This window comes from Oncorhynchus masou, chromosome 29, assembly GCF_036934945.1.
Source record: "Oncorhynchus masou masou isolate Uvic2021 chromosome 29, UVic_Omas_1.1, whole genome shotgun sequence".
In the NCBI taxonomy this organism is placed as follows: Eukaryota; Metazoa; Chordata; class Actinopteri; order Salmoniformes; family Salmonidae; genus Oncorhynchus; species Oncorhynchus masou.
In genome coordinates this window covers 56,674,208-56,701,935 of record NC_088240.1, presented here as the reverse complement: position 1 = coordinate 56,701,935, position 27,728 = coordinate 56,674,208, and the positions used below count along the sequence as shown (strand labels likewise).

The following is a 27,728-nucleotide window of genomic DNA, read 5'->3' as shown; positions in this document are numbered from 1 at the left end:
GACTGTTTTTGTATTGTACTGTACATAACTCTCTCTCCCTCTCCGTCCCTCTTTTCCCATCTCCTAGGTAACATTAAGAACACAGAGGCATTGGATTCGAAGCGCCAGCGTGTCCACACCTTCTGGGTGACCGCGTTCGACTGTGGCAAGAACCGAGCTCAGGCCGACGCCCAGGTCGTCGTCACGGTCAAACCGTCCTGCAAACCCGGCTGGATCGGTAATCAATAACACTTAACGCATCATCACCCTCATTATTCATGACTAATTCATCTGTCTCCTCAGTGGTGGTGTGGAATGGACCTATTCCCTATATAGTGCATTACTTTTGAACAAAGCCCTAGGGTCCGTCGTCAAAAGTAGTGCACTACAGTATCTAGAGAATAGGGTGTAATTTGGGACACAGGCTGTATCTTTGTTGGAACTACATTAGTGTCTGAAATGATACTGTAGCATATAGAATGGACGTTGTTGGGTTCAATTTTGCAGACTTCAATTGAGAAAATGGTGATAACCAAAGATGACAATAATACTTGATAACTTAATTGGTGTGAGTGGTCGAGGGACACAACTTACCTTTGCCTTTAGATCATAATTATCCTAACATGAATGAGTCATCAACACAGGTTTTTTGTACAGTGCTTCCCGAAAATATTCAGACCTCATAACTTTTTCCACAGTTTGTTACTTTACACCCTTATTCTAAAATATTTTTTTTATCCCTGAATCTACACATAATACCCCATAATGACATAGCAAAAAAACAGGTTTTTAGACATTTTTGGAAATGCATTCAAAATTAAAAATCTAGCACATTTTCGTAAGTATTAACAATTTTTACTCTGTACTTTGAAGCAATTTTTGAAGCGATTACAGCCTTGAGTCTTCTTGGCAGTGGCGATTGCAGCATGTAAAGCTTGGTGGGGCAAACTCTCCCAAAATTGTTTAAAGGAAGGGGGCACTGAAAGTGCTTAGAATATTCATGAACATTTCTCCAAAACAGGCTGTAGGTTACATGTGCACCAACAAGTCAGAACAGTAGGCAAAATTATGAGGGGGAAAGGGACCAAATGATTAGGGTGAGGCACATGGCTACTAACAGCTTACTACACAACATACACTTATTGTTACTTTCTTAGCTACAGTATACATATCTCCCTGGCATATTACATCATTTAAGAAGCAGCATACAATACATTTTTGGACTCACCTTGTTGTGCTGTGCTCACTAGAACAGGACATTTTGTTATCAAACTTTGTCATCAAAGTCTGACATTCTCTGGATTTATGGTGCTTTCACGACAACTGAGAAAAACAAAGTTGAATCATGACGTCAGTGATTTTCAGGCCCAAGCTCCAGAAAGTGGCCCAAGTTCCCGATTTGTAAATTCTAAGTTGGTTGACCGTTAAAAACGTATTTTCCCAGTCGGAGCTTGTTTTTTTTCCCAGAGTTCCCAGTTGTCTTAAACTCACTGAAGTTTTCCAAGATCAGAGTTTCCCGTTGTTTTGAATGCAACAGAAGTCATGCTGGATTAACAGCATGGCCAATGTGTTCAACCTTTTCTGGCCCATGACGTTGCATGGGCAACCCTTGGGGCGGCAGGGTAGCCTAGTGGTTAGAGTGTTGGACTAGTTACCGGAAGGTTGCAAGTTCAACCCCCTGAGCTGACAAGGTACACATCTGTCGTTCTGCCCCTGAACAGGCAGTTAACCACTGTTCCTAGGCAGTCATTGAAAATAAGAATTTGTTCTTAGCTGACTTGCCAAGTTAAATAAAGGTTAAAAAAAATGTAAATGTTTATCCTTTTAAGCTTGGAAAAGAGACCCTTAAACCCAGGACTTGGACCACACACCCTCTCCTCTGAATAGCAGACTATTGATTGCTTTGCAATGCTTGTAGTTAGCCACTGATTCCTTCCAAACCACTCAATGTTGAATTTGTGATTTCTAACTTGTTGTGTAATGTTTAGATCCAATGGCAGATGAGCATCAATACATTTTATTTCTCTTCATATGACAAGGATTGAAAAGGATTTGCCAGTAGATTGTCGACTTGATTCAGGACGATGACTGCTTGTCTAGCTTGCTAGCTAAGATTTTTAAAGTATGATGTTCACATGATAAGTCCAATCAAAGCTACGGTAGATATAACATGATTTGACGCCATTTTGACGTCATTTTATCTGTAGTCAATGACCTTGTGCCTTCTTGGATAGGCATCTCTAAAGTAAATCTATAAGCACCACCCAAAGGGCATGAATTTTCAAGCTCTCCCCGTAGATTTTGCAGTGATATAGTGTCCCCGTGAGTGAAAGAACACTGAGCCAATCACGGCGCAACTAGAGAACATTAACAACACCTACGCTCTGTATTTTCCTCTGGCTGACCCACCACCAGAGAAAGTACTGAGCTAGTCTGTAAGCTGCATTCTGGAGCTGCCTTACTCAAGAAAGCAAAAATGTTTGTATGCGGCTTTATTAAAAAAATTATAAATCTTTTTCAAACTGATATGTGACATCGTATTAATGCCAAAATAACATGCAAAACAGGCAACAAAGCTGCCCTGAATGACAGGTCACTGCTTCTTGGGTATGATGCTACAAGCTTGGCACACCTTTATTTGGGGAGTTTCTCCCATTCTTCTCTGCAGATCCTCTCAAGCACTGTCAGGTTGGATGGGGAGCATTGCTGCACAGTTGTTCGATCGGGTTCAAGTCCGAGCTCTGGCTGGGCCACTCAAGGACATTCAGAGACCCGAAGCCACTCCTGCGTTGCTTTGCTGTGTGCTTAGACAAGTTTTTGTCAAGGATCTCTGTACTTTGCTACATTCATCTCTCCCTCAATCCTGACTAGTCTCCCAATCTCTGCTGCTGAAAAACATCCCCACAGCATGATGCTGCTACCACCATGCTTCACCGTAGGGATGTGCCAGGTTTCCTCTAGAAGTGACGTTTGGCATTCAGGCCAAAGAGATCAATCTTGGTTTCATCAGACCAGAGAATCTTGTTTCTTTGCCTTTTGGCAAACTCCAAGAGGGCTGTCATGTGCCTTTTACTGAGGAGTGGCTTCCGTCTGGATACTCTACCAGAAAGGCCTGATTGTTGGAGTGCTGCAAAAATGGGTGTCCTTCTGGAAGGTTCTCCCATCTCCACAGGGGAGCCCTGTCAGATTGACCATCGGGTTCTTGGTCACCTCCCTGACCAAGGCCCTTCTCCCCCGATTGATCTGTATGGCCGGGCATCCAGCTCTAGGAAGAGTCTTGGTGGCTCCAAACTTCTTCCATTTAAGAATGATGCAGGCCACTGTGTACTTGGGGACCTTCAATGCTGCAGAAATGTTTTGGTACCCTTCCACAGATCTGTGCCTCGACACAATCCTTTCTCGGAGCTCTACGGACAATTCCTTCGACCTCATGGCTTGGTTTTTGCTCTGACATGCACTGTCAACTGTGGGACCTATATAGACAGGTGTGTGCCTTTCCAAATCATGTCAAATCAATTGAATTTACCACAGTTAGACTCCAAGGTCTATAAACGTTTCAAGGATGATAAATAGAAACAGGATGCACCTGAGCTCAATTTCGAGTCTCATAGCAAAGGGTCAGAATACTTGTGTAAAAAAGGTAGTTATTTTTTATTTATTTTTTTGCAACAAAAAAAGAGAAAGTTATTTTCGCTTTGTCATTATGAGGTATTGTGTGTCGATTGATGAGGAAAATTGTAATGAAATGTAACAAAATGTGGAAAAAGTCAATGGTTCTGAATACTTTCCTAATGCACTGTATTTTGATGGTTTATTTTCTCTGTTGGTTTTCAGGCTGGTTGAAGCGGGTGGAGTATACCCCCGGGTCAGGCAGCATTCCCCTGTTCCCCAGTTTGCACCTGGAGACCTGCGAAGAGACTGTGTGGAACATCCAGGCCACCGTAGAGCTGCAGACTGGCCATATTGGGAAGGGCTGTGACAGGGACAGCTACTCAGACCGATCAGTGCGCAGACTCTGTGGTGAGTGCTGCTTGAGTCTGGGCTATTCTTGATGGACTCAATCTTCGGGATAATAATGTGTGACTATTTGAAGATTGGAATGGAGCATGCTCAAGTCACATAGGTTTTAGCCCTATTATCCACATAAGCATAAAAATACCTTGCATTTGTGGTGTGTGCGTAAATGAAATGAAGTAATCCAGTCATGCATTTCCGGAGAGTACAGGCCCTGATATTCTTTGATCTTACAATATCAGCTTACATTTATTGAATCCAAAAGTCAGCTCGTTAAGCCATTAACGTGTTTAGAGTTAGTAAGTAGAGTTATGCAGCAACATTGGAGTGAGTCAAATGGGGGATTTGAACTCCCAACCTGAAACAAGCACATTAACCACAGACAGTCCCAAAAGACTTAATGCTTCTAAGGCCTTTACCAAGGCTTGGGTTGTACAGTATGTCATTCATAATTTCACTCCTGTCTCACCAGGTGCTGTGAGAGGTGAAGTGGACTTACTCCCGCCCCCGTCCCCAGCAGCCAATTGGACCTCAGCCTTGCCCACCCTCCCTTCTTCTGATTCATCCCTGGTGTTCTCCTTCAATGGCTCCACCCATGTTGCCATGGTACCCGACTCTATTGCCGCGGCCGTATCTGGAGACCATTTCACCCTCCAGCTGTGGATGAGAAGGGGTGGGATCAACACCCAGCCTCCGACTAATCAGGCCAGAGGAAACCGCAGGGAGGAGGAGACTATCGTCTGCAGTACCGTCAAGAATGGTCAGTCAAATGGTCAGTCACAACTGTCAGTCAAAGTAAAAATACTTTAAAGTACTACTTAAGTCGTTTTTTGGGGTATCTGTACTTTACTATTTATATTTTTGACAACTTTTTATTTTATTTTGCTACATTCCTAAAGAAAATATTGTAATGTTTACTCCCATACATTTTTTTCTGACACCAAAAGTACTCATTACATTTTTAATGCTTAGCAGGACAGGAAAATTGACAAATTCACTCACTTATCAAGATAACATCCTTGGTCATCCCTACTGCCACTGATCTGGCGAACTCACGAAACACAAATGCTTAATTAGCTAATTATGTGTTGGAGTGAAACCCCTGGCTATCCGTAAATTAACAAAAACAAGAAAAGTATGCCGTTTGGTTAATATAAGCAATTTTCTATTTTTTATTTTTACTTTTGATACTTAAGTATATTTAAAAGCAAATACTTTTAGACTTTTACTCAAGTGGTATTTTACTGGGTGACTCATTTTTACTTGAGTCATTTTCTATTAATATTAAGGTATCTTAACTTTTTTGTATATATATATTTTTTAATTCAGGGGGTGGATCAGCTTTAATATTGCGGATAGATTGTTGCTTCCATTAATGTAATTTTCTACATAATCCAATCCCCCATATATCTTTTTGGTAATGTATCTTTTACTTTTACTCAAGTATGACAATTGGGTACTTTTCCCACCGCTATATACAGTGGGGCAAAATAGTATTTAGTCAGCCACCAATTGTGCAATTTCTCCCACTTAAAAAGATGAGAGGCCTGTAATTTTCATCATAGGTACACTTCAACTAGGACAGACAAAATGAGAAAGAAAAATCCAGAAAATCACATTGTAGGATTTTTAATGAATATATTTGCAAATTATAGTGGAAAATCAGTGTTTGGTCAATAACAAAAGTTTATCTCAATACTTTGTTATATACCCTTTGTTGGCAATGACAGAGGTCAAACGTTTTCTGTAAGTCTTCACAAGGTTTTCACACACTGTTGCTGGTATTTTGTCCCATTCCTCCATGCAGATCTCCTCTAGAGCAGTGATGTTTTGGGGCTGTTGCTGGGCAACACGGACTTTCAACTCCCTCCAAAATTTTCTATGGGGTTGAGATCTGGAGACTGGCTAGGCCACTCCAGGACCTGGAAATGCTTCTTACGAAGCCACTCCTTTATTGCCCGGGCGGTATGTTTGGGATCATTGTCATGCTGAAAGACCCAGCCACGTTTCATCTTCAATGCCCTTGCTGATGGAAGGAGGTTTTCACTCAAAATCTCACGATACATGGCTCCATTCATTCTTTCCTTTACACGGATCAGTCGTCCTGGTCCCTTTGCAGAAAACAGCCCCAAAGCATGATGTTTCCACCCCCATGATTCACAGTAGGTATGGTGTTCTTTGGATGCAACTCAGCATTCTTTGTCCTCCAAACACAGTTGAGTTTTTACCAAAAAGTTATATTTTGGTTTCATCTCACCATATGACATTCTCCCAATCTTCTTCTGGATCATCCAAATGCTCTCTAGCAAACTTCAGACAGGCCTGGACATGTACTGGCTTAAGCAGAGGGACACGTCTGGCACTGCAGGATTTGAGTCCCTGGCGGCGTAGTGTGTTACTGATGGTAGGCATGTTACTTTGGTCCCAGCTCTCTGCAGGTCATTCACTAGGTCCCCCCATGTGGTTCTGGTATTTTTGCTCACCGTTCTTATGATAATTTTGACCCCACGGGGTGAGATCTTGCGTGGAGCCCCAGATCGAGGGAGATTATCAGTGGTCTTTTATGTCTTCCATTTCCTAATAATTGCTCCCACAGTTGATTTCTTCAAACCAAGCTGCTTACCTATTGCAGATTCAGTCTTCCCAGCCTGGTGCAGGTCTACAATTTGTTTTCTGGTGTCCTTTGACAGCTCTTTGGTCTTGGCCATAGTGGAGTTTGGAGTGTGACTGTTTGAGGTTGTGGACAGGTGTCTTTTATACTGATAACAAGTTCCAACAGGTGCCATTAATACAGGTAACGAGTGGAGGACAGAGGAGCCTCTTAAAGAAGAAGTTACAGGTCTGTGAGAGCCAGAAATCTTGCTTGTTTGTAGGTGACCAAATACTTATTTTCCACCATAATTTGCAAATAAATTCATTAAAAATCCTACAATGTGATTTTCTGGAGAAAAAAATCTCATTTTGTCTGTCATAGTTGAGGTGTACCTATGATGGAAATTACAGGCCTCTCATCTTTTAAAGTGGGAGAACTTGCACAATTGGTGGCTGACTAAATATTTTTTTTGCCCCACTGTGTATGTATATATATATATAAATATAACCAGTCAAAAGTTTGGACACACCTACTCATTCAAGGGGTTTTCTTTATTTTTACTATTTTCTACATTGTAGAATAATAGTGAAGACATCAAAACTAGGAAATGCACATATGGAATCATGTAGTAACCAAACAGGAGACAAATGGCTGTGAGACATGGTTTTAATCCTAGACACATGAAAAGTGGGATGTATACAGAGGGTACAGGGCAGCAGATGGGTAATGATCTTGGAGATGGGGAAAGGGACCATTTTAAAATGGGAGAAAGTTTGCGGGACTCCACCCGGAGGGGCAGATCTCGGGTGCACAGCCATACCCTCTGCCCAAGACGATGCCGGGGTCCGATGCCGGGGTCCGGTGGCGGTCCTCTTGTCTCCGATACTACGAGGTAGTCTTGAGAGGGGCCGACCGGGCTCTCTTCCAGGTACAGCGGCGGACAAACATCTGGGCTGAGGGAATGCCGACCTCTTCCTCTTGCTCCAGGAAGAGAGGGGGCTGATAACCCAGGGAACACTCAAAAGGCGAGAGCCCGGTGACAGAGCAGGGGAGGGTGTTGCGGGCAAAGAGTCGTCTCCAGGTCTTGATTGACTTGCTCCAACTGGCTGTTGGACTGAGGGTAGAACCCGGCGAACACGCTGAATGACGACCCAATGAATGTACAGGGCACCTTCCAGAACCTGGACAAGAACTGAGGACCCCTGTCGGAGACCATGTCCGCCGGGAGTCCATGGATCCATAAGACGTGCTGCACCATGAGCTAGGCCGTCTCTTTGGCATAGGGAGCTTGGGGAAAGGAATGAAATGGGCGGCTTTGGAAAACCGGTCCACTACAGTCAGGATGGCGGTGTTGCCATCAGATGGGGGGAGAGCCGTGACGAAGTCCAGGGATATGTGAGACCAGGGACGGTGAGGCAGTGGCTCAATGAGACCAGCCAGAGCTTGCCGAGGAGTCTTGTTCTGCTCACAGATCATGCAGGCGGCGACGAATGCGGAATGCCCAGGACCATGATAGGCCACCAAAAGCATTTCCATACAAAGGTGAGTGTCTGACGGAAGCCCGGGTGGCAGGTAACTCTGGAGGAGTGGTGCCACTCCAGGACCAAGGGGCGGACAGCGTCAGGAACAAAGATCCGACTATCTGGCCCCCATATCGGCTGGGAATTCTGGGTGTCATGGACCTTCTTCCCTATTCCCCAGCTGAATGCCGTCACCAGACACGAGGTGGAAAGGATGGTCTCAGGGTCCGAGGGTGGAGCCGCCGGGCTATAGTGGCGTGACAGCGCTTTCGGCTTGTTATTCTTGGATCCCGGTCGGTAGGAGAGGGAGAAGTTAAACTGGGTGAAATGCAGGGCCCATCTAGCTTCCCTGGTATTGAGACGCTTGGTGTTGCTTAGATATTCCTGGTTCTTGTGATCCGTCCACACAATGAATGGCTGTTCTGTCCGCTCCAACCAGTAACTCCACTCCTCCAACACCATCTTCACCACGAGAAGCTCACAATTCCCCACATCGTAATTCCTCTCCTTGGTGTTGAGGCGATGGGAGAAGGCGCAGGGATGTAACTTGAGGTCCAGGTCAGAATACTGGGACAGGACAGAGATCCCTCTGACATCCAAAGCATCAGTCTCCACCACGCACTGACGGGGATGCGTCAGGAAGAACCAATATGGGAGCTGTGGTGAAGCGGTCCCGGAATGCCCGGTCAGCAGCTGGGGACCATGTGAATGAAATCTTGGGAGAGGTGAGTGTAGACGGGGAAGCCAGGGCATTGATAAAGCGGCGATAAAAGTAGGAAAATCCCAGGAAACGTTGCAGCTGCACTCTGGACATAGGCTGGGGCCAATTCACAACAGCTCTCACCTTTATCGGATCCATCTGTACATTCCCGGCAGCGATGATGTAACCAAGGAAGGGGATGGTGGAGCAATGACATTCTAATTTCTCAGTTTTCACAAAAAGCTGGTTCTCCAGCAGGAGCCGGAGGACCTGTCGGACATGGAGCACATGTTCGTGGGCTGAGTGGAAGAAAATGAGGATGTTGTCGAGGTAGACAAAGACGAACCGGTTCAACATGTCGCGGAGAACGTCATTAACTAGGGCCTGGAACACAGCTGGGGTGTTGGTAAGGCGAAATGGCATGACCAGATATTTGTAGTGACTGCTGGTTGTGTTGAAGGCAGTCTTCCAATCGTCCCCTTTCCGTATACACACCAGGTGGTAGGCGTTCCACAGGTCCAACTAGGAGAAAATGGTGGCCCCCTGGAACAGCTCGAACAGTCATAGGGTAGGTGCAGAGGAAGTGAAGTGGATTGGACATTACTGAAAACCTCCCAGAGGTCCTGGTACTCCGCGGGAATGAAAGCGGTCCGGGGAAACGTTGTAGCCCACAGGAAGATGTCCCGGGGCAGGCTGCGCTGACATCAGGCAATGGGCATGGTAGAATGGGCTCCAGCTCATGATGGCACCAGCAGTGCAGTTTATTAAGGGATTGTGTCGCTGGTGCCAAGAGAATCCTAATATCACGGGAACCTGAGGAGACTTAATTGGCATGAATTGAATTGCCTCGCTGTGATTCCATGACACTCGTAGATTGATGGGAGTGATATTGCAGGTGACCTGGCCCCGTCCAACGCTCTAACATCCATGGGAATGGAGCGGGGCTGAATGGGGATGCCTAGCTCAGACGTCAGGGTAGGGTCTATGAAACTCTTATCGGCCCCAGAGTTGAGGAGTACCCGGAGAGATTTCGACTGGTTCCCCCACAGCAGGATGGCATGGAAAGGGGTGCGAGTAATGACTTAAATGAGTAAGGGGAGAGGAAAAATTCTCCATATGGCCCACCAGAGTACTCGCCCCTACCTGGTGAGCCTGGTCTTTTAGTGGACAGAAGGACACTAAATGACCAGTAATCCCGCAATACAACTCTTCGTGTGAAGCCGGTAGAAAGATGTTAGGCTGGGGACAGCCTCTCTCTGCCTAGTTGCATCAGCTCGGGAAGAGGTAAATCGGCAGACTTTGGAGACTCTCGGGGGAACTCGGCTAGCCTTTCCTTCGTCCCCGTAGCCGCTCAGCGATTACAGGTTCCATGCACTCTCAGCTGCCAACGTGCAGAAATCCACTGCATAGCCTACCACATTGCAGGAGTCTTGCCAAAGCTGGAGTAACTTCCAGGCAGCCTCTCTCCCGGAGAATCGAAAACCTTCACCTCTGCCACAAACCCCTCCAGACTGAAGCATAGGCCGACTGTTGTTCCCACATGGCCGTAGCCCAGGTGATAACCCTCGACAACGCCCAACAAGTTCCAGACTCTCCAGAGAAGCGCTACAGGGTAGGTAAGCGGGGTTCTCGGGAAACCAGGGTGGCCGTGCTGCTAACAGCCAAGTTACTGAGGGGCTGGGAGGTTACCGTCGTGGTAGGCTGCCTGACAGACAACCTGCGGAATTGCAGGTTGGCATTCTCTCAACCAGCTTCATGAGGAATGATTTTCCAATAGTCTTGAAGGAGTTCCCACATATGCTGAGCACTTGTTGGCTGCTTTTGCTTCTCTGCAGTCCAACTCATCCCAAACCATCTCAATTGGGTTGAGGTCAGGTGCTTGTGGATGCCAGGTCATCTGATGCAGCACTCCATCACTTTCCTTCTTGGTCAAATAGCCCTTACACAGCCTGGAGGTGTGTTTTGGGTCATTGTCCTGTTAAAAAACAAATTATAGTCCCACTAAGCGCAAACCCGATGGAATGGTGTATTGCTACAGAATGCTGTGGTAGCCGTGCTGGTTAATTGTGCCTTGAATTCTAAATACATTTCTGACAGTGTCACCACCATCACACCTCCTCCGTGCTTCACGGTGGGAACCACACGTGGAGATCATCCGTTCACCTACTCTGCGTCTCACAAAGACACAGCGGTTGGAACCAAAAATCTCAGATTTGGACTCATCAGACCAAAGGACAGAGTTAAACTGGTCTAATGTCCATTACTCGTGTTTCTTGGCCCAAGTAAGTCTCTTCTTATTATTGGTGTCCTTTAGTAGTGGTTTCTTTGCAGCAAATCCGCCATGAAGGCCTGATTCACGCATTCTCCTCTGATCAGTTGATGTAGTGATCTGTATGTTACTTGAACTCTGTGAAGCATTTATTTGGGCTGCAATATTTGAGGCTGGTAATTTTAATGAACTTATCCTCTGCAGCAGAGGGATTTCTGGGTCTTCTTTCCTGTGGCGGTCCTCATGAGAGCCAGTTTTATTATAGCGCTTGATGGTTTTTGCGGCTGCACTTGAAGAAACTGACTGACCTTCGTGTCTTAACGAAATGATGGACTGTCATTTCTGTTTGCTTATTTAAGCTGTTCGTGACATAATATGCACTAGGTCTTTTACCAAATTGGGCTATCTTCTGTATACCACCCCTAACTTGTCACAACACAACTGATTGGCTCAAACGCATTAAGAATGAAATTAACTTTTAACAAGGCACACCTGTTAATTGAAAGGCATTGCAGGTGACTACCTCATGAAGCTGATTGAGAGTGCCAAGAGTGTGCAATGCTGTCATCAAGGCAAAGGGAGGCTACTTTGAAGAATCTCAAATATAAAATATATTGTGATTTGTTTAACACTTTTTTTGGTTACTACACGATTCGTATGTGTTATTCCATAGTTTTGATGTCTTCATTATTATTCTACAATGTAGAAAACTGTCAAAATCAAGAAAAACTCTGGAATGAGTAGATGTCCAAACTTTTGACTGGTACTGTATATATATATATTTTGATACAGTACCCTCAGCACCCCTACTTCCCACCGCTATGTACACTGTTTCTTTTTGGCTCTGCTTCAGTCTAATTCTATGAAGACTATGGCGAGGAAATATGAAAAGCCTTTTGTTGTGAGATACACTGCCTGTATCTCATATTCCGTCTGCAAGTTTTGTCTCAAATGCTGTTTTCTGTCTACTGACTGCCAGTCTCCTCTCCCTGTTCCTCAGACGACTCCTTCTCCCACTACTCTCTCTCCGTTCACGGCTGCCGTCTATCTCTTTTCTACTGGCCCGACGTCTCCGCTGCGCGGCCCGTAAAATTCCTCTGGAAACTGGAGCAGGTACTATGGGAATGCTGCTGGATGAGGCTGGGACAGATTTTCTTCAATAAACTGTTGCTAGAAGGAGAGCTATGAGTGAAAGAGCCATACAAAAAGGTCAACACTCACTTAATGCCAGTTTCAATTGTATTTATTTATTTAGAAGACAACTGCATTAAGTAGGGTTACAACCCAGGGCTCCTGATCTCAAGGCAGACTCGCTAGCTACAAGGGAAAAAGAAGACCTAGTCAGTTACACAACTGAATGCATTCAACTGAAATGTGTCTTCTGCGTTTAACCCTACCCTTCTGAATCAGAGCGGTGCGGGTAACTACCTTAATCGACATCATCGGCACCCGTGGAGCAGTTGTTGTGGGGGTTAACTGCTTAGCTCAAGGGCAGAACACCTTGCCGGCTTGGGGATTCAAACATGCAACCTTTTGGTTACTGTCGCAATGCTCTACCTGCTCGGCTAGGATATTTCCCTTGGTGGAATTTGTAAATATTGGAATGGACAAAGAGCAAGGGGATTGGAAAGAATAGGATTTGGATGAGAGGCAGGGGCAGAGGGGATAAGGGGATGGTGGGTTTGTGTGGTTTTGGTTGGAGGGGGGACTAAGTGGTTTTGGCTGGGGTTACTGGTCGTAGACAGCTTAAACTGGGTAGGATTATAGGGGCCAAGCTGATACAGATAAGATTTGGCATATCCCTCTGTCTCTCTTCTGCAACAATATCTGTTACAGTTCTCAGTCTGGTGTCATGGGTGGTGTTCAGTAGAAACAAAAGGGATAAAACATTTAGATATTATATGGGATAAGTTCATGTAGCACATCTAGTAGATTATTTTTAGTTCTCCTCTTTTGTGTACACAACCCAAGTGTTCAGCTGTTTCTTGACCTCTGACCTATTGTGTCTTCATGTCCTTCTTTCCTCACTAGGTGTGTGACAGCGAATGGCATCACCTGTCCCTCAGTGTCCAGTTCCCCTCTGTGACACTGTACGTGGACGGAGTCACCTTCGACCCCGCCCTCATCCACGACAACGGAGCCATACCCAACCCTGCACCACGACAGCGACTGGTCATTGGCGCCTGCTGGGGTAACGATTGGTTAAACCAAAGACAGTACAGTATGAAGATTGGTGATTTTAGTCTATCACACTTATAGGCGATGTCATGGTGTCGTCAGCAAGCTAAGCTCACGTTATCGTGTCTAACAGTCGTCTGGTGGTGAACTGCGCAAATTAAAGCCACTCCTTCGATATAAAGTTGTTTTTCACAGAAATTCAAACGTTTCAGTTTGTCACTTTCATGAAGTTGGAGTAATGATGTTCAACTACTTAAGATATTGGCTCGAGTCTAGGTTGTGCCTTTTAGATTTAGAGAAAATAAACAACTAATGAAGATTTTTTTTACTTCTCTCATTGACTTCCCAAACCCTGGTGTCGTGTCTTTGGCAATGCCGGATTAATTGCTATGACATGCTATTCTATAAAATACTTTCTCCGTAATTAATATCACCTGATTGAGCTAATCAGGTAAATGTAATTAACTAGAGAGTCGGGCACCACAAAATAATATTTATAGAGCTGTTATCTTCCGAATAAACTCTTAAAGATTGAGCAATATTTTACATCAATAGCAGTCCACATTAATCGTCATCTTACTTCAGTCTCATATTCTGAAAGTTGTAAATTCTTGGTTATCGGCAAGAATCCTGGCTAACAAGTTGAATCAGCAATACAAAATTGGGTTTAATTATTACGAAATACCTAACTAATCACACAGAATAACATCTACAAAGAATTAATTATACCTGGATAATTCTTTACGTCATAGGAAACGTCCCAAGCGGGCGGAACAGATATGACAGCTTGTTACACAAAGGAAAAGGGGCGGGGTTTGAGTGAAAGAGCGGGAGACTGGGGGAACAAAGGGAAGAAGCTGGGCTATCGTATGTATTATAAATTACTGCCCATTTGGAAAAGGAAAATGCAATAAATATTTACTCTGAGCTGCGCTTCAGTAGGTTGGTGGTAGGTGGAAGGCCGTGTTGCCAAACCGAGTCCTCTGTCCATTGAAGAATGTCTCTGGTGGTCCCTTGGATAAGTTGTAGTGACGTCGTTGTGTGGTGGATGGGATACTCTCTGTTCCTTCCTAACCTGCATTTGCATCTGCGGTTGCTAACTCAACGGCTAGGAGGTATCACTTCTGTTGTGAATAAGAGTTCAAAATTCATACCATTCGCAACCAAAGCTCATGCTGATGTTGGCTTCGTTCTGTAGTTTTTTTCTGAACCATTCTGACATGGGATCGTCATCCTCACACCCGCGGAACAAATAGTTATGTTGTAGTCAAGCGCTTATATAGGAAGGAAGTGTGTGAAATGGTTACAACCTCTGTCTCTTCACGTGGGCGGGCCACTGAGTGAGCAGCCCTAACTTATGAAAACCCACATCTCCCATTTTAGAAGCTAAAATCACATTTCATACCATCACAAATAATTTCATATTCAAACATTTAAATTGAACAACAATTCCATGTGAATCTGATAACTCTGATGTATAGACTTTCCATTGTGGAGTTTATGTCATCTTCTCATTGATAAGAATGTCTCAGATGACAACCGAACTGACATCATATTCATTAAGTACCACTGCATATGTTCAATTGTTCGGATTAACAGAATATAGTTTATTTCCCCCCACATACTGTTCCACTGGATGTCATAAGGTGAATTCACCAATTTGTAAGTCGCTCTGGATAAGAGCGTCTGCCAAATGACTTAAATGTAAATGTAAATGTTCCCGGAATCTGTATGTTAACCAAGTTCTTTTTTAAATGTAACCTCAGTAGGTTAGAGAAGAGAAAAGGGGGAAGAGGTATTTATGACGGTAATAAACCTATCCCCCAGGCCAACATCATGACACTGGCCTGGTCTGTTTGACCTGTTTCTCAAGAATTACTGGAAAATGTTGCGATGTTGCGCCTCTGGGTTTAGAAACTCTGTGGTTAAACCTTACTCTACCTAGAACGGTTAAACCTCACACTGCATAGAACACCCGTCAGCAAATGAAGGGTGCCTAAGTGGGCCACACTTTACATTACAGAGGTCCTATACTAGAGTAACTGCCAGTTGGATAACTAATAACATATTATTCTATAACAAGCTAGTTAACAAGAATGAATTAGAAATGTCACTTTTAATTACATACACATATAGATACCCTGGAATGATGGCTATGTAAAGTGTTGCTAATGAGTGGTAGTTGATGAGAACATGGCAAGGAAAAGATCACAATAATGTACCACAATAGGCAATGGAATATATTGCTTTGGTAATACATTTCTTGAATAGGTTACAGGATTACAAAAGAGCAACGCCTTCCCTCAAAATACATTTTTGGCAGTTGTCCCAAGTTCACGTTCTTCTGCAAATGAAACCGTTCATAGAACCAAATGTTCCAACACACCAATGAAAGCAACGCGCACACACATACAGTGGGGCAAAAAAGTATTTAGTCAGCCACCAATTGTGCAAGTTCTCCCACTTAAATAGATGAGAGAGGCCTCTACTTTTCATCATAGGTACACTTCAACCAGTGTGTGAAAAACTTGTGAAGATGGAAAACGTTTGACCTCTGTCATTGCCAACAAAGGGTATATAAAAAGTATTGAGATAAGCTTTTGTTATTGACCAAATACTTATTTTCCACCATAAATCCTACAATGTGATTTCCTGGATTCTTTTCCCCCTTTTTGTCGGTCATAGTTGAAGTGTACCTATGATGAAAATTACAGGCCTCTCATCTTTTTAAGTGGGAGAACTTGCACAATTGGTGGCTGACTAAATACTTTTTTGCCCCACTGTATATACAGTGCCTTGCAAAACTATTCAGACCCCTTGGATTTCTTAATTTTATTGGGTTAAAAAGTGGAATTCAAATGTATTTAATTACCATGTCAACAGTCTACACAAAATATTGTAATGTTAAAGTGGAAGAAAAATGATAAAATATAGTTGTTGTGTAAGTATTCAGCACCCTGAGTTCCTAATGTCTGGTATACTCAGTGTATAAACCACAGCATAATTACTTAACTTGACCATGCTTAAAGAGATACTCAATGTCTGATTTGTTATTGTTACCCATCTACCAATCACTTCCCTTCTTTATGAGGCTTTCAAATGCTCCCTGGTCTTTGTAGTTGAATCTGTGCTTGAAATTCAATACAGTACCGTAATTGGCTGAGGGATCATATGTATGTTCGGGGGATAGAGGAAGGGTTAGTCATTCTAAAATCATGTCAAATCCTATTATTTCACAGTCCATGTAACTTATTACATGATTTGTTAAGCCAAATGTTCTCCTTAACTAATTAGGTTAAGGTGCTGAATACTTATGCAACAACTATATTTTAGTTATACATTTTTTATTTATCTAAAAAAACAACATTTTTTTCTTCCACTTTCGCATTTGATTATTTTGTGTAGATTGTTGACAAAAAAATGGCAATTTATAGGGTTTTGAATGCTTTTGCAAGGCACTGTACACACACATACGTACACACACGCCATCTGACACTGAAAAGCATGAAATTTCCCTCCTCATTCACCTAATTATATTTGTGTGAGATGCTCTGACTGCCTCTCCATACTCTATAAATATCACTGACTTATCAATTATTTAGACTAACAGAACAACAGGCAGGCCAGACGGTTAGCCTGCCAGTTACACCAGCGCTAATCGCTAAAATGGGACACACCAATTAGCACTGGAAATACACTCACACACACATCATGGCTACTGCCTGTGTGGTAACCAGCTGCTGGGAGATTATGAGGGTATGACACACCATTGTCAAATTTACATGTTTATTTTCCTTCTTATTCAGTTTTTTTTCACTCCTTTCTCTTTTTCCACTACGCCTCTTGCTTTTACTAAACATTTATTTATCCTCTCACACCTGTCTTTCTCCCTTCTCTCTGTTATCCTCTACCCCTTCTCTGTTTTTAAAGACCCAGTGCAGTCAAAATTCTGTTTTTCTGTGTTTTATTTAAGTGATAATGCCCGAGAAGCCAGTGTTTGGAGGATATATTGGTGCGGGTGTTATATATCTTACAAACACCGGCTTCGAGGGCATTATCACTTTTATACAACAGGTTACCAACATATTCAAAAAATGATTGACATATTTTTATTTAAAACTTTATTTTGGTGAATTTATTCATACTTTTTCATCCTTCCACCACATAGTCCCAACACAAATCTAGGGTTGCTACCTAAGCCAATTGGTCGTTCGTTCTATCGGTCCGGTTGCTGGTGACGCGACCCAGTCGTTCACTCTTTTTGTTCTGTATCCATGGACGTTTGTTCCAAATGTTCCAATAGCTAGCAAACATTCTTATCCCTTGTTTGCTAGCTAGCCAACTACAGCTAACTTGCAGCCAGAATAACACCAAAGTTGCCGCATTTACAATTGTTTAAGCTGTTTTCTAGTTATATTTATTTGGATACATTTCATAACAATGAGCTAATGAGGCACGATTTCGTCTGGCATAGAAAATGTGCTCACTCGTCAGGACACTTGTTCATAGGAGCTAGCCAATAATACAGCTAACACAATCAATTTAAACTGGAACTGGAAAGACCGCAAACTAGCTGCACTTCGTTTGACTTTTTTACAATTTACACTTCTTTGTATATATCCATAAAAATGATGCCAGCTGATTCATGATTTCGACTGGCTGAGAAAAGCTGCCTCTGTCTCATCTCGACTCCCGACAAGTTCATTACTCTGGGAAAGTTTGGGATCTAATTTGAATATTGAAACAATGTTACAAATGTCGGAGAGACAGACAGCAAGGTTTATACAAATCTCCTCTGTTGAAAACTAAATGTTATCCTAAAAGAAATGTTAGATCATGTCTAGATGCTTTTTATAATGGACATCACGTTTATAAATTGCTTGGCTGGGCTGATGAGACAGTGGATTGCGCAGTCAGAAGGAACAGAGTAAATAGGCATTTTAACATCTTAGATTTAACCAATCAGGATTAGACCCACCTGTTGTATAAATAATATTTTACAACAGCTGATGAAACTTTTTATCAGTGTTATTTCCTGCTAGTTGCTGGTTGAAAATACAATCTACACAGTACCTTCTAATCAGAAAGTTTGCATGGGCGGGAGTTTTCGGCTTTCCATGGTGATATCACCATGCTGTAAATTGGTTAATAGACCAATAACAAAGAGAGTTTCAAACCTCTCTGCCAACAGCTGGTTTTCAGTTTCCCCCTCCCCATTCAGACCACTCCCAGAGAGTCCTTGCAAAATTCTTGAGAACTGTTTTTTTGGTAAACAAAACAACTTTTTTTCCCAATTTGAATGGAAATCTATTACTGTAAGGTACTTAATTGTTACACAGAAATTATTTTATATAAAAATGACTGCATGGAGCCTTAAACCTTTCCTCTTTTCTCCCCACAGAGACAGAAGATAAACAGAAGGACATCCTTAACAACACCATCCCTGAGGGGAAAGACACAGGTGACTTAATTGTGTGTCTGTGTGTCTGTCCGTCCATCCGCATATATGTCTGTGTGTGCGTGTCCATATATTTGTGTGTGTTGACTGTGTTTATTTTGTTTCTGGTTCTTTAGGGAAGTATGTGGGTGGTTACCGTGGCCTGTTGTCAGGGGTGACGGTGCGGCCAGGGAGTGTGGAGCCTCACAGTGTGGTGGAGTGTCTGTACGCCTGCAGGGAGGGGCTGGACTTTGGGGACCTGGAGACCTTGGGCTCAGGCATGAAGGTAACCTCACTCTGCTGAAGAGGAGTCCTATAGATCACCGTCTCACTTCGCTAAGGCTTAAGAGTGGGCTTTGACACCCAGAATTTGTATTTCTTCATCTAGGTCATGGCACCCAAATGTTTTTTTTAACCACTGCTACAGTATATGTCTTACTCAGATTGTTGTGTACAAAAAGGGTTTGTTTCCTCCTGATGTATATGGAGTCTACTGCGTAATATTTTTCTGTGCACATGTAAAATATATTTTTTAATTTTTTTACAGTCAATCAAAACTGAAGTCCCAAAACGGTGGTACTGATGAAATATATAAAGAGAATACATAGCTGGAATGAACTGTGTGTGTGACTATGAGCGGTGTGCAACCTCGAAGCATGAACTCTTGACCTTTGACCTTTTAGGTGCATGTGAACCCCAGTCAGTCTGTGCTGGTTCTAGAGGGTGATGACATTGAGAGCTTCAACAGGGCCGTGCAACAGGTCACCTACAGGAACTCTCTCCGCTTCGCCACCCCTGGAGTCAGGCCACTCAAACTGACCACCTCACTCAGGTACACACACACACACACACAGAGGACTAAGTGATCTCGCTCTCTGAGGTCGACGTGAGTAGGGTCTTTAATCAGGTCAACACTCGTAAGGCCGCGGGGCCGGCCAGTTCCATGACGTGTTCTCAAAGCATGTGAAGAACGAATGTCAGGCATATTCACGGTCATTTTCAACCTCTCCTTGTCCCAGTCTGTAATCCTCACATTTTAAGCTGTTCACCATCATTCCTGTTCCCAAGAACTCTAAGGTTCCATGCCACAATGTCTACCACCCTGTAGCACTCACATCTGAAATTGTGAAGGGCTGTGAAAGGCTGGTTATGGCACACATTTACTCCATCATCCCAGACACTCCAATTTGCATTCCACCCCAACAGATCCATAGACGATGCAATCTCAATTGCACTCCATACTGCCCTCACCCACCTAAGAGGAATAGTTATGTGAGAATGCTGCTCATTGACTACAGCTCAGCGTTCAACACCATTTTCCCCTCCAAGCTCGAAACCAAGCTTTGGACCCTGGGACTGAACACCTCTCTCTGCAACTGGATCCTGGACTTCCTGACGGGCAAACCCCAGGTGGTGAGGGTAGGCAACATCAAATCCACCGCATAGACCCTCAACACAGGGGCCCCTCATGGGTGCGTGCTTAGTCCCCTCCTGTAATCCCTTTTCAACCATGACTGCGTGGCCACGCACAACTCAAACACCATTATCAATTTTGCTAACAACAATGGTGGTAGGCCTGATCACCGGAGACGATGAGAAATCCTACAGGTAGGAGGTCAAAGACCTGGCAGTGTGGTGCCGGTACAACAACCTCTCCCTCAACGTCAGTAAGACCAAGAAGCTGATTGTGGACCCATCCACATCGACAGGACTGCAGTGGAGCGGGTCGAGAGCTTCAAATTCCTCTGTGTCCAAATCAATAAGGACTTAAAATGGTCCTCTATATCAGGCAGTGTGAAAGGAAGGCCGAGAAATCTGTTAGACTCATGCCACCCAAGCCATAGACTGTTCTCTCTGCTTCCACACAGCAACGGTACCGGTGCATCAAGTCTGACACTAACAGGCTCCTGAACAGCTTCTCTCGCCAAGTCAATAGCTAACAAAATGGCGACACGGACTATCTGAGTTGAGCCTTTTTTTGCTCGGTCTCTCTGCACACTTACAAGACTCTACACACTCACGCACACTGACGCACACACACACAGACACTAACTTCATTTGCTCACACACATGACATGCACACACATGTATACTGACTACATGCACACACACTCACATACAATCAACATATACTCTGCAACTGCTCTGTTTATCATATATCCTGATGCCTAGTCACCTAACCCCTATACAAACAGTGCCTTGCGAAAGTATTCGGCCCCCTTGAACTTTGCTAACTTTTGCCACATTTCAGGCTTCAAACATAAAGATATAAAACTGTATTTTTTTGTGAAGAATCAACAACAAGTGGGACACAATCATGAAGTGGAACGACATTGATTGGATATTTCAAACTTTTTTAACAAATCAAAAACTGAAAAATTGGGCGTGCAAAATTATTCAGCCCCTTTACTTTCAGTGCAGCAAACTCTCTCCAGAAGTTCAGTGAGGATCTCTGAATGATCCAATGTTGACCTAAATGACTAATGATGATAAATACAATCCACCTGTGTGTAATCAAGTCTCCGTATAAATGCACCTGCACTGTGATCGTCTCAGAGGTCCGTTAAAAGCGCAGAGAGCATCATGAAGAACAAGGAACACACCAGGCAGGTCCGAGATACTGTTGTGAAGAAGTTTAAAGCCGGATTTGGATACAAAAAGATTTCCCAAGCTTTAAACATCCCAAGGAGCACTGTGCAAGCGATAATATTGAAATGGAAGGAGTATCAGACCACTGCAAATCTACCAAGACCTGGCCGTCCCTCTAAACTTTCAGCTCATACAAGGAGAAGACTGATCAGAGATGCAGCCAAGAGGCCCATGATCACTCTGAATGAACTGCAGATATCTAAAGCTGAGGTGGGAGACTCTTTCCATAGGACAACAATCAGTCGTATATTGCACAAATCTGGCCTTTATGGAAGAGTGGCAAGAAGAAAGCAATTTCTTAAAGATATCCATAAAAAGTGTTGTTTAAAGTTTGCCACAAGCCACCTGGGAGACACACCAAACATGTGGAAGAAGGTGCTCTGGTCAGATGAAACCAAAATTGAACTTTTTGGCAACAATGCAAAACGTTATGTTTGGCGTAAAAGCAACACATCTCATCACCCTGAACACCCTATACCCACTGTCAAACATGGTGGTGGCAGCATCATGGGTTGGGCCTGCTTTTCTTCAGCAGGGACAGGGAAGATGGTTAAAATTGATGGGAAGATGGATAGAGCCAAATACAGGACCATTCTGGAAGAAAACCTGATGGAGTCTGCAAAAGACCTGAGACTGGGACGGAGATTTGTCTTCCAACAAGACAATGATCCAAAACATAAAGCAAAATCTACAATGGAATGGTTAAAAAATAAACATATCCAGGTGTTAGAATGGCCAAGTCAAAGTCCAGACCTGAATCCAATCGAGAATCTGTGGAAAGAACTGAAAACTGCTGTTCACAAATGCTCTCCATCCAACCTCACTGAGCTCGAGCTGTTTTGCAAGGAGGAATGGGAAACAATTTCAGTCTCTCGATGTGCAAAACTGATAGAGACCCCAAGCAACTTACAGCTGTAATCGCAGCAAAAGGTGGCGCTACAAAGTATTAACTTAAGGGGGCTGAATAATTTTGCACGCCCAATTTTTCAGTTTTTGATTTGTTAAAAAAGTTTGAAATATCCAATAAATGTCGTTCTACTTCATGATTGTGTCCCACTTGTTGTTGATTCTTCACAAAAAAATACAGTTTGATATCTTTATGTTTGAAGCCTGAAATGTGGCAAAAGGTCGCAAAGTTCAAGGGGGCCGAATACTTTCGCAAGGCACTGTATCTACCTCTATCACTAAAGTATCCCTGCACATTGTAAATATGGTACTGGAGCAGACCATGTGATATAGTTTACTTACTTTCTCGTGTTTCTCTTATTTTTATTTCTCATGTGGGTTTTTTTGTGCTCTACCTTGTGTAATGTTCAGTACTACATTGATATTGATTAGTGCATTGTTGGGTTGAGAGCTTGCAGGAAAGGCTGTACTTTGGACATTGACATTGATCTCAATAAACATGGACACGGCTAGAGTAGTCGATAAGCAATTCTATGGAATGAAAGAGCGTGATGTTAAAGGAACGACGTCGTCCCAAACCCCAGGTTCTAATGGCAGTTATCTTATCTTTGACTTGTGTTCTGGTTCGCAATTACTTGTATCATATCTCTAAAGCCATTCTTTCACCACAACCTGTCCTCTCTGTGACAGAATATTTCAGCCATGTTGATGTAGTGTGAGTGCCAGTTTGTTTCTGTCTCGTTTTGGACATTTTTCATTGTTTATCCATTGTTTAACGACATAACATCATTGAAGGTTGCCAGGTACCCAAGCTAATGATGAATTAAATAATTTTTTAAAGGTTCTTATACAACTTGGGGGTAGAACACGTAGACACCTTTTTGATTGACCCTTTACCCCTCATAGTCTCCATGCACACTCACAGGGCCCTACACACACACACACACACACACACACACACACACACACACACACACACACACACACACACACTGTCGCTCCCAACACTCACAAACAATCACTTCATCCTTTGCTCACTGACACATAATATGCACGTACATTTATGCTGACTCTACACACCCACTCACATACAAGCTGCTGCTACTCTGTTTATCTTATATCCTGTTGCCTAGTCTCCTTACCCCTATACATATCTACCTCCATCACTCCAGTGTCCCTGCACGTGTAAATATGGCATTGGATATGACTTTTTAAATATTTCCTGTATATAGTATACTTACTTATAGTGCTTACTTTATTGTGTATTTCTTATTCTTATTTCTTGTGTGTGTTTTTGTTCTAGTAATACATAGTTATTGATTATTGCATTGTTGGGTTTTGAGTTAGCAAGAAAGGCATTTCACTGTACTTGTGCATGTGAAACTTGAAACTTTTACTCTGCAAGTGTATCAGAGCACAAGGATACGCTGTTATGTTGAAGGATATCATCCCTGTGCAAGGAGTGGAGCTTTATTTGCAGATGACATGAGTCACGGTCTTTTTGCTCAACTAGGTAATCTAGCCTTGGGTAAGAGGAAGCACGATTGAAGCATATAATCTTGAAACGGCACATTTTTTTAATGCCACGGTGTATCGCACGTTGTATTAAGTTCATGGATAACCAGACATTTTTTTCCTTCTATTTTTGGATTAATGCGCCACATTGGCCTACACAGGTCCTTTTTTAAATCCACTTTGTTGATTTTAAATATTTATGCACTTTGTGAAGTGCATATAGGTCCTATCTATCAATGTTATTTTGTATCTGACCCATCACAGGAAGTGATGCAACAACAGGATGTCCTCATATGTTAGAGCTATATAAAGAGCTGCGCTTAATGTTGTGTTTTTTAAAGATTAGTCAGATTTAACATACAACAGTGATGTGGTGTTTTTACGCTTGTTTTGAGATCTGTTTTCATGAGTTTGTGGATTTTCGTTTTGCTTGTGGTTTTTAAAATTAGTCTGATTCCAGGTCAGGAGGTTATTGGCTTTTTCTAGTGTGTTCTTCAGTCTGATTATCAGTTAGTAGTAGGAGGGGATGTTTTTTTAATAGTGGTTAAAGATAAGACTGATTTGAGGTCAGCAGTTCCTCCAGATGGCTGACAGCAGGCCCTTGTGGAGAGTCCGATATAGCAGCTGCTCACTGAAAGAGAGCGAGAGAGAGATAGTATTACTGCAGTTCCAACACTCACACACTAAACAACTCAAAGCACCACTTGAATCATAAATCAAGTACTGAATTGCCAAATAATAATACCTTTTCAAAGTGCTTCTGAAAAGTGGCACAATTAGTATCCGCTACTAATTAGTATCAGACAATGCATGCAATATCATATAGTCCAGGGTTTGTCGATCCTGGTTCTGGAAATCCACAGGGTGTGCAGGCTTTTGTCCTAGACTAACATTAACACACCTGATTTGGCTAATCGTCAAGTCCTAAAACTGTTTACTTATAGAGAAATAACTGGTACCCTATCCACCCTCCCCCCTGTTCCTTCTCTCTCGCTCTTTCCTCTCCTCCCCCTAGGTGTTTCAATGAGGAGAGTTGTCTTACGCTCAGGCAGTTGGAGGGCTACCTGGTGGTCCTTCAGCCCGATGCCCCTCAGATCTCCCTGTCTGGGGTCGGCCCCCACCTGGCCCGCCCCGCTCCTGAATTTGAGGGCCCCCGTGGTGTACCCCTCTTCCCGGAGCTGAGGATCGTGTGCTCCCTGTCTCATGCTGTTAACACAGCCGCTCAGGGCATGGAGGGAGGAGGTGAGCTAACAAACAGCCCTTCCATGAATACTACAATGCGGGGGTAGAGACTAGTGCATTCCAATCACATCAATCTAATAAATTTGAGAGCATTTAGCCATCGTTTCTACTGTACATGGATTGATGCTTCTAAAAATAATTATGGGAACACGACTAATTTACATATGGACCATTGTCTATTCGGAACACATTAAATCATCAATCAAACTGCGCATATTTTACTTAGATTCTACACCTGATCTCAGCCTGTTTTCAAAAGTCATACAGGGCTGAAGCCTGGATCTCAAACTTACAAATCACTTATTTTTCTTACACTTGCCTCTATTTCCACTTACTAGCAGTGCCACTTAATTATATATCTGCTGACAAATAATGTGAGGTAATATCTGTCTTTCTTCCAAATCAGATTTGAATTGGGGTGCATGTTTCCTACCCCCGTGAAAGTATGTTCCCAATCATATAGTTGACTTAGAGCGGGGCGTCGGGTAGCCTAGTGATTAGTGTTGGGCCAGTAACTGAAAGGTTGCTAGATCGAATCCCTGAGCTGCCAAGGTAAAAATCTGTTGTTCTGCCCCTGAACAAGGCTGTTAACCCACTGTTCCTAGGCTGTCATTGTATGTAAGAATTTGCTCTTAACTGACTTGCCTCGTAAAATAACAAAACAAAACAAAAAATTGTTGACAACATGTGAACTATATTCCGTCTCCAATGTTTATTGCCCAATGAGCACTTGTTGTCTCTCAAATACATCGTTACAGTTGTTGGTTAGCTCGCGAGCTAATTTTAGCCATTGACATGAAATCAGTCAAAACACCTCAGAATTAGCTGAAACGGGTCACTTACAATTCCCCACAAGGCAGTTTCTTGTCATTATTATCTGGCCAGCTATCTGGCCATCCAGAATCACAACAACTCGCGGACTTCAGCTCCATTTGAAGTGCGCACATCCTCAGCTAATCCATATATCCATATATTCATCACTGACCCAGCCCCCCTCCACCCATCAACTTCCCCCAATGATTGTGTGCTTAAATACTAACTAGGACCACACAGACCCTGTACTATTATTAGAAGTGCTTTGTGCATGTGAGAATCATATGTATGTGTGCAATGGCTGTATATTGGAGAGGAAGCACACATCTGTGTGTGTCATCCGTTATGAGGATGGTGATGGTTATGTATAAAAGCCTCTTCCTGCATGGGGTCTGTTCAGGTCAGGACATGGTTGATAAAGCTGTGTAGCAACAGAGAACATAGTCTCTGCCAATGCTTTATCTGTAGCTCACTACCTAATCTATTATGTACTTTATTCTGTCTCTCCAAAATGGGATAGTCCTGTTTTATCCACTTAATCCACCCGGCCTTAACCCCTCCCCCGTTCCCCGTGTTCTCTCGTCTTTATCTGTCGTTTTATAAGATTGGGTAATCAGTCATTAATGTGCCGTTTTTTGTGTGTTTTTTTTTCTCCTTTTAACTATCTGCTTTCTCTCTCTCTCCCCTCCTTTTTTTCTGCTTTGCATTCTGCCTTTCCCCTATTTCCAAATTTTGCCCTCCCTCTCTTGCCTCATTCTCTCCTCCATTCATCTCGCTCCCCCCATGACCCCCAGCTCTGATGTCAGACGCCGTGGCCCACACTCTGGACGGCTGTGAGGTCCAGCCACTGGGGGAGGAGCTAAACCCAGAGAGGGAGGAACTCCTGGTGGACATGGATGCCCTGAGAGAGAGGGGTCTGGAGATAATCAACACCACTGCTTACATTGCCATTACAGGTACCGCTCATTTCCCCTATTCAGTTTTATTTTAAAGACCCACTTCAGCTATGTTTAAACTGTTTTCATTGAAAAACGATATTCCAAGTAGAAATACTTAAGGGTAAAAAAAAAATAGTTTTAAGCACCAACAACAAAACTGTAGGCACAGTTGCAAAATTCAAGGAGTTGGTCTATTGGGTGCACTCTGATGTCATCAGCCTCCCCACTTGCTTTTGTGAACTACATAGGAGAAAATGAGGGGCTCATCCCCCCCTTGTGCCATGTAATGAGGAACCCTGCACCAGCTACTGAAATGCACCTTTTGATAAATTCCATGCAAGTGAGGCTGGAGTCGGTCTTTATTTCCAAAGTAAAACGAAGAAAAGTTTAGGAAAACTGCACCAGGGTGATAGTCTGTGTGCTGAAGCACTTAATTTACTGCCCACAGTGATATTCAGCATGGCGCAATTAGTTGGGATTTTGAAATTACACATAAGGCTATGTTGCATATTGCGTCTCACCTCTGTATCACGTTCACAAACTGTAGCATTATCTTTTCATCCGACTGTTTCCTCAGTGTTGAACTGCCCCTAAACTTCATACTCTCTACCTCTCATCATCTCTCTCTCTGTTAGGAGCTGAGTCCATCTCCGTGTATGAGGATGTCCTTCGGTCCGTCCGTTACCGGCTGGCTAAAGGCTCGGCCCGCTTTGAGAGGCGGTTCCGTCTGTCCTGCTCCGAGATGAATGGCAGATACACCAGCAACGAGCTCACACTGGAGGTAACTAGTCTAACTGACCATAGAGGCTGTAATTAACCCCAAATGGGTTAGCAAATACGCTTCAAAGGGGGTGTACAATACTAGGGCACTAGCTAAGTGGTTTTAACCTAGCATTTGGGTAGAGCGATAGCACAGCATTAGTTCAGTTAGTAAGAGGTTCTGTGACAAGGCTTCTTTTTCTTCATTTTTTCTCT

At 43.3% G+C, this 27,728-nt stretch overlaps 1 protein-coding gene across 2 annotated transcripts in view; it reads left to right on the top strand.

Moving 5' to 3' along the window:
* Nucleotides 1–27,728, top strand: part of LOC135520058 (calsyntenin-3-like) — a 40,689-nt gene that overhangs the window by 10,151 nt on the left and 2,810 nt on the right. The window contains exons 6-16 of one of the 2 annotated variants that reach the window (XM_064945374.1): nt 68–217; nt 3,814–3,999; nt 4,466–4,753; nt 12,076–12,188; nt 13,107–13,266; nt 18,655–18,714; nt 18,828–18,976; nt 19,374–19,522; nt 24,776–25,002; nt 26,610–26,771; nt 27,389–27,534. In XM_064945374.1, the coding sequence (XP_064801446.1) occupies nt 68–217; nt 3,814–3,999; nt 4,466–4,753; nt 12,076–12,188; nt 13,107–13,266; nt 18,655–18,714; nt 18,828–18,976; nt 19,374–19,522; nt 24,776–25,002; nt 26,610–26,771; nt 27,389–27,534 (1,790 nt within the window). Of the gene's footprint in view, nt 1–67; nt 218–3,813; nt 4,000–4,465; nt 4,766–12,075; nt 12,189–13,106; nt 13,267–18,654; nt 18,715–18,827; nt 18,977–19,373; nt 19,523–24,775; nt 25,003–26,609; nt 26,772–27,388; nt 27,535–27,728 lie in introns of both variants that reach the window. The other variant, XM_064945373.1, reaches the window with a different exon arrangement.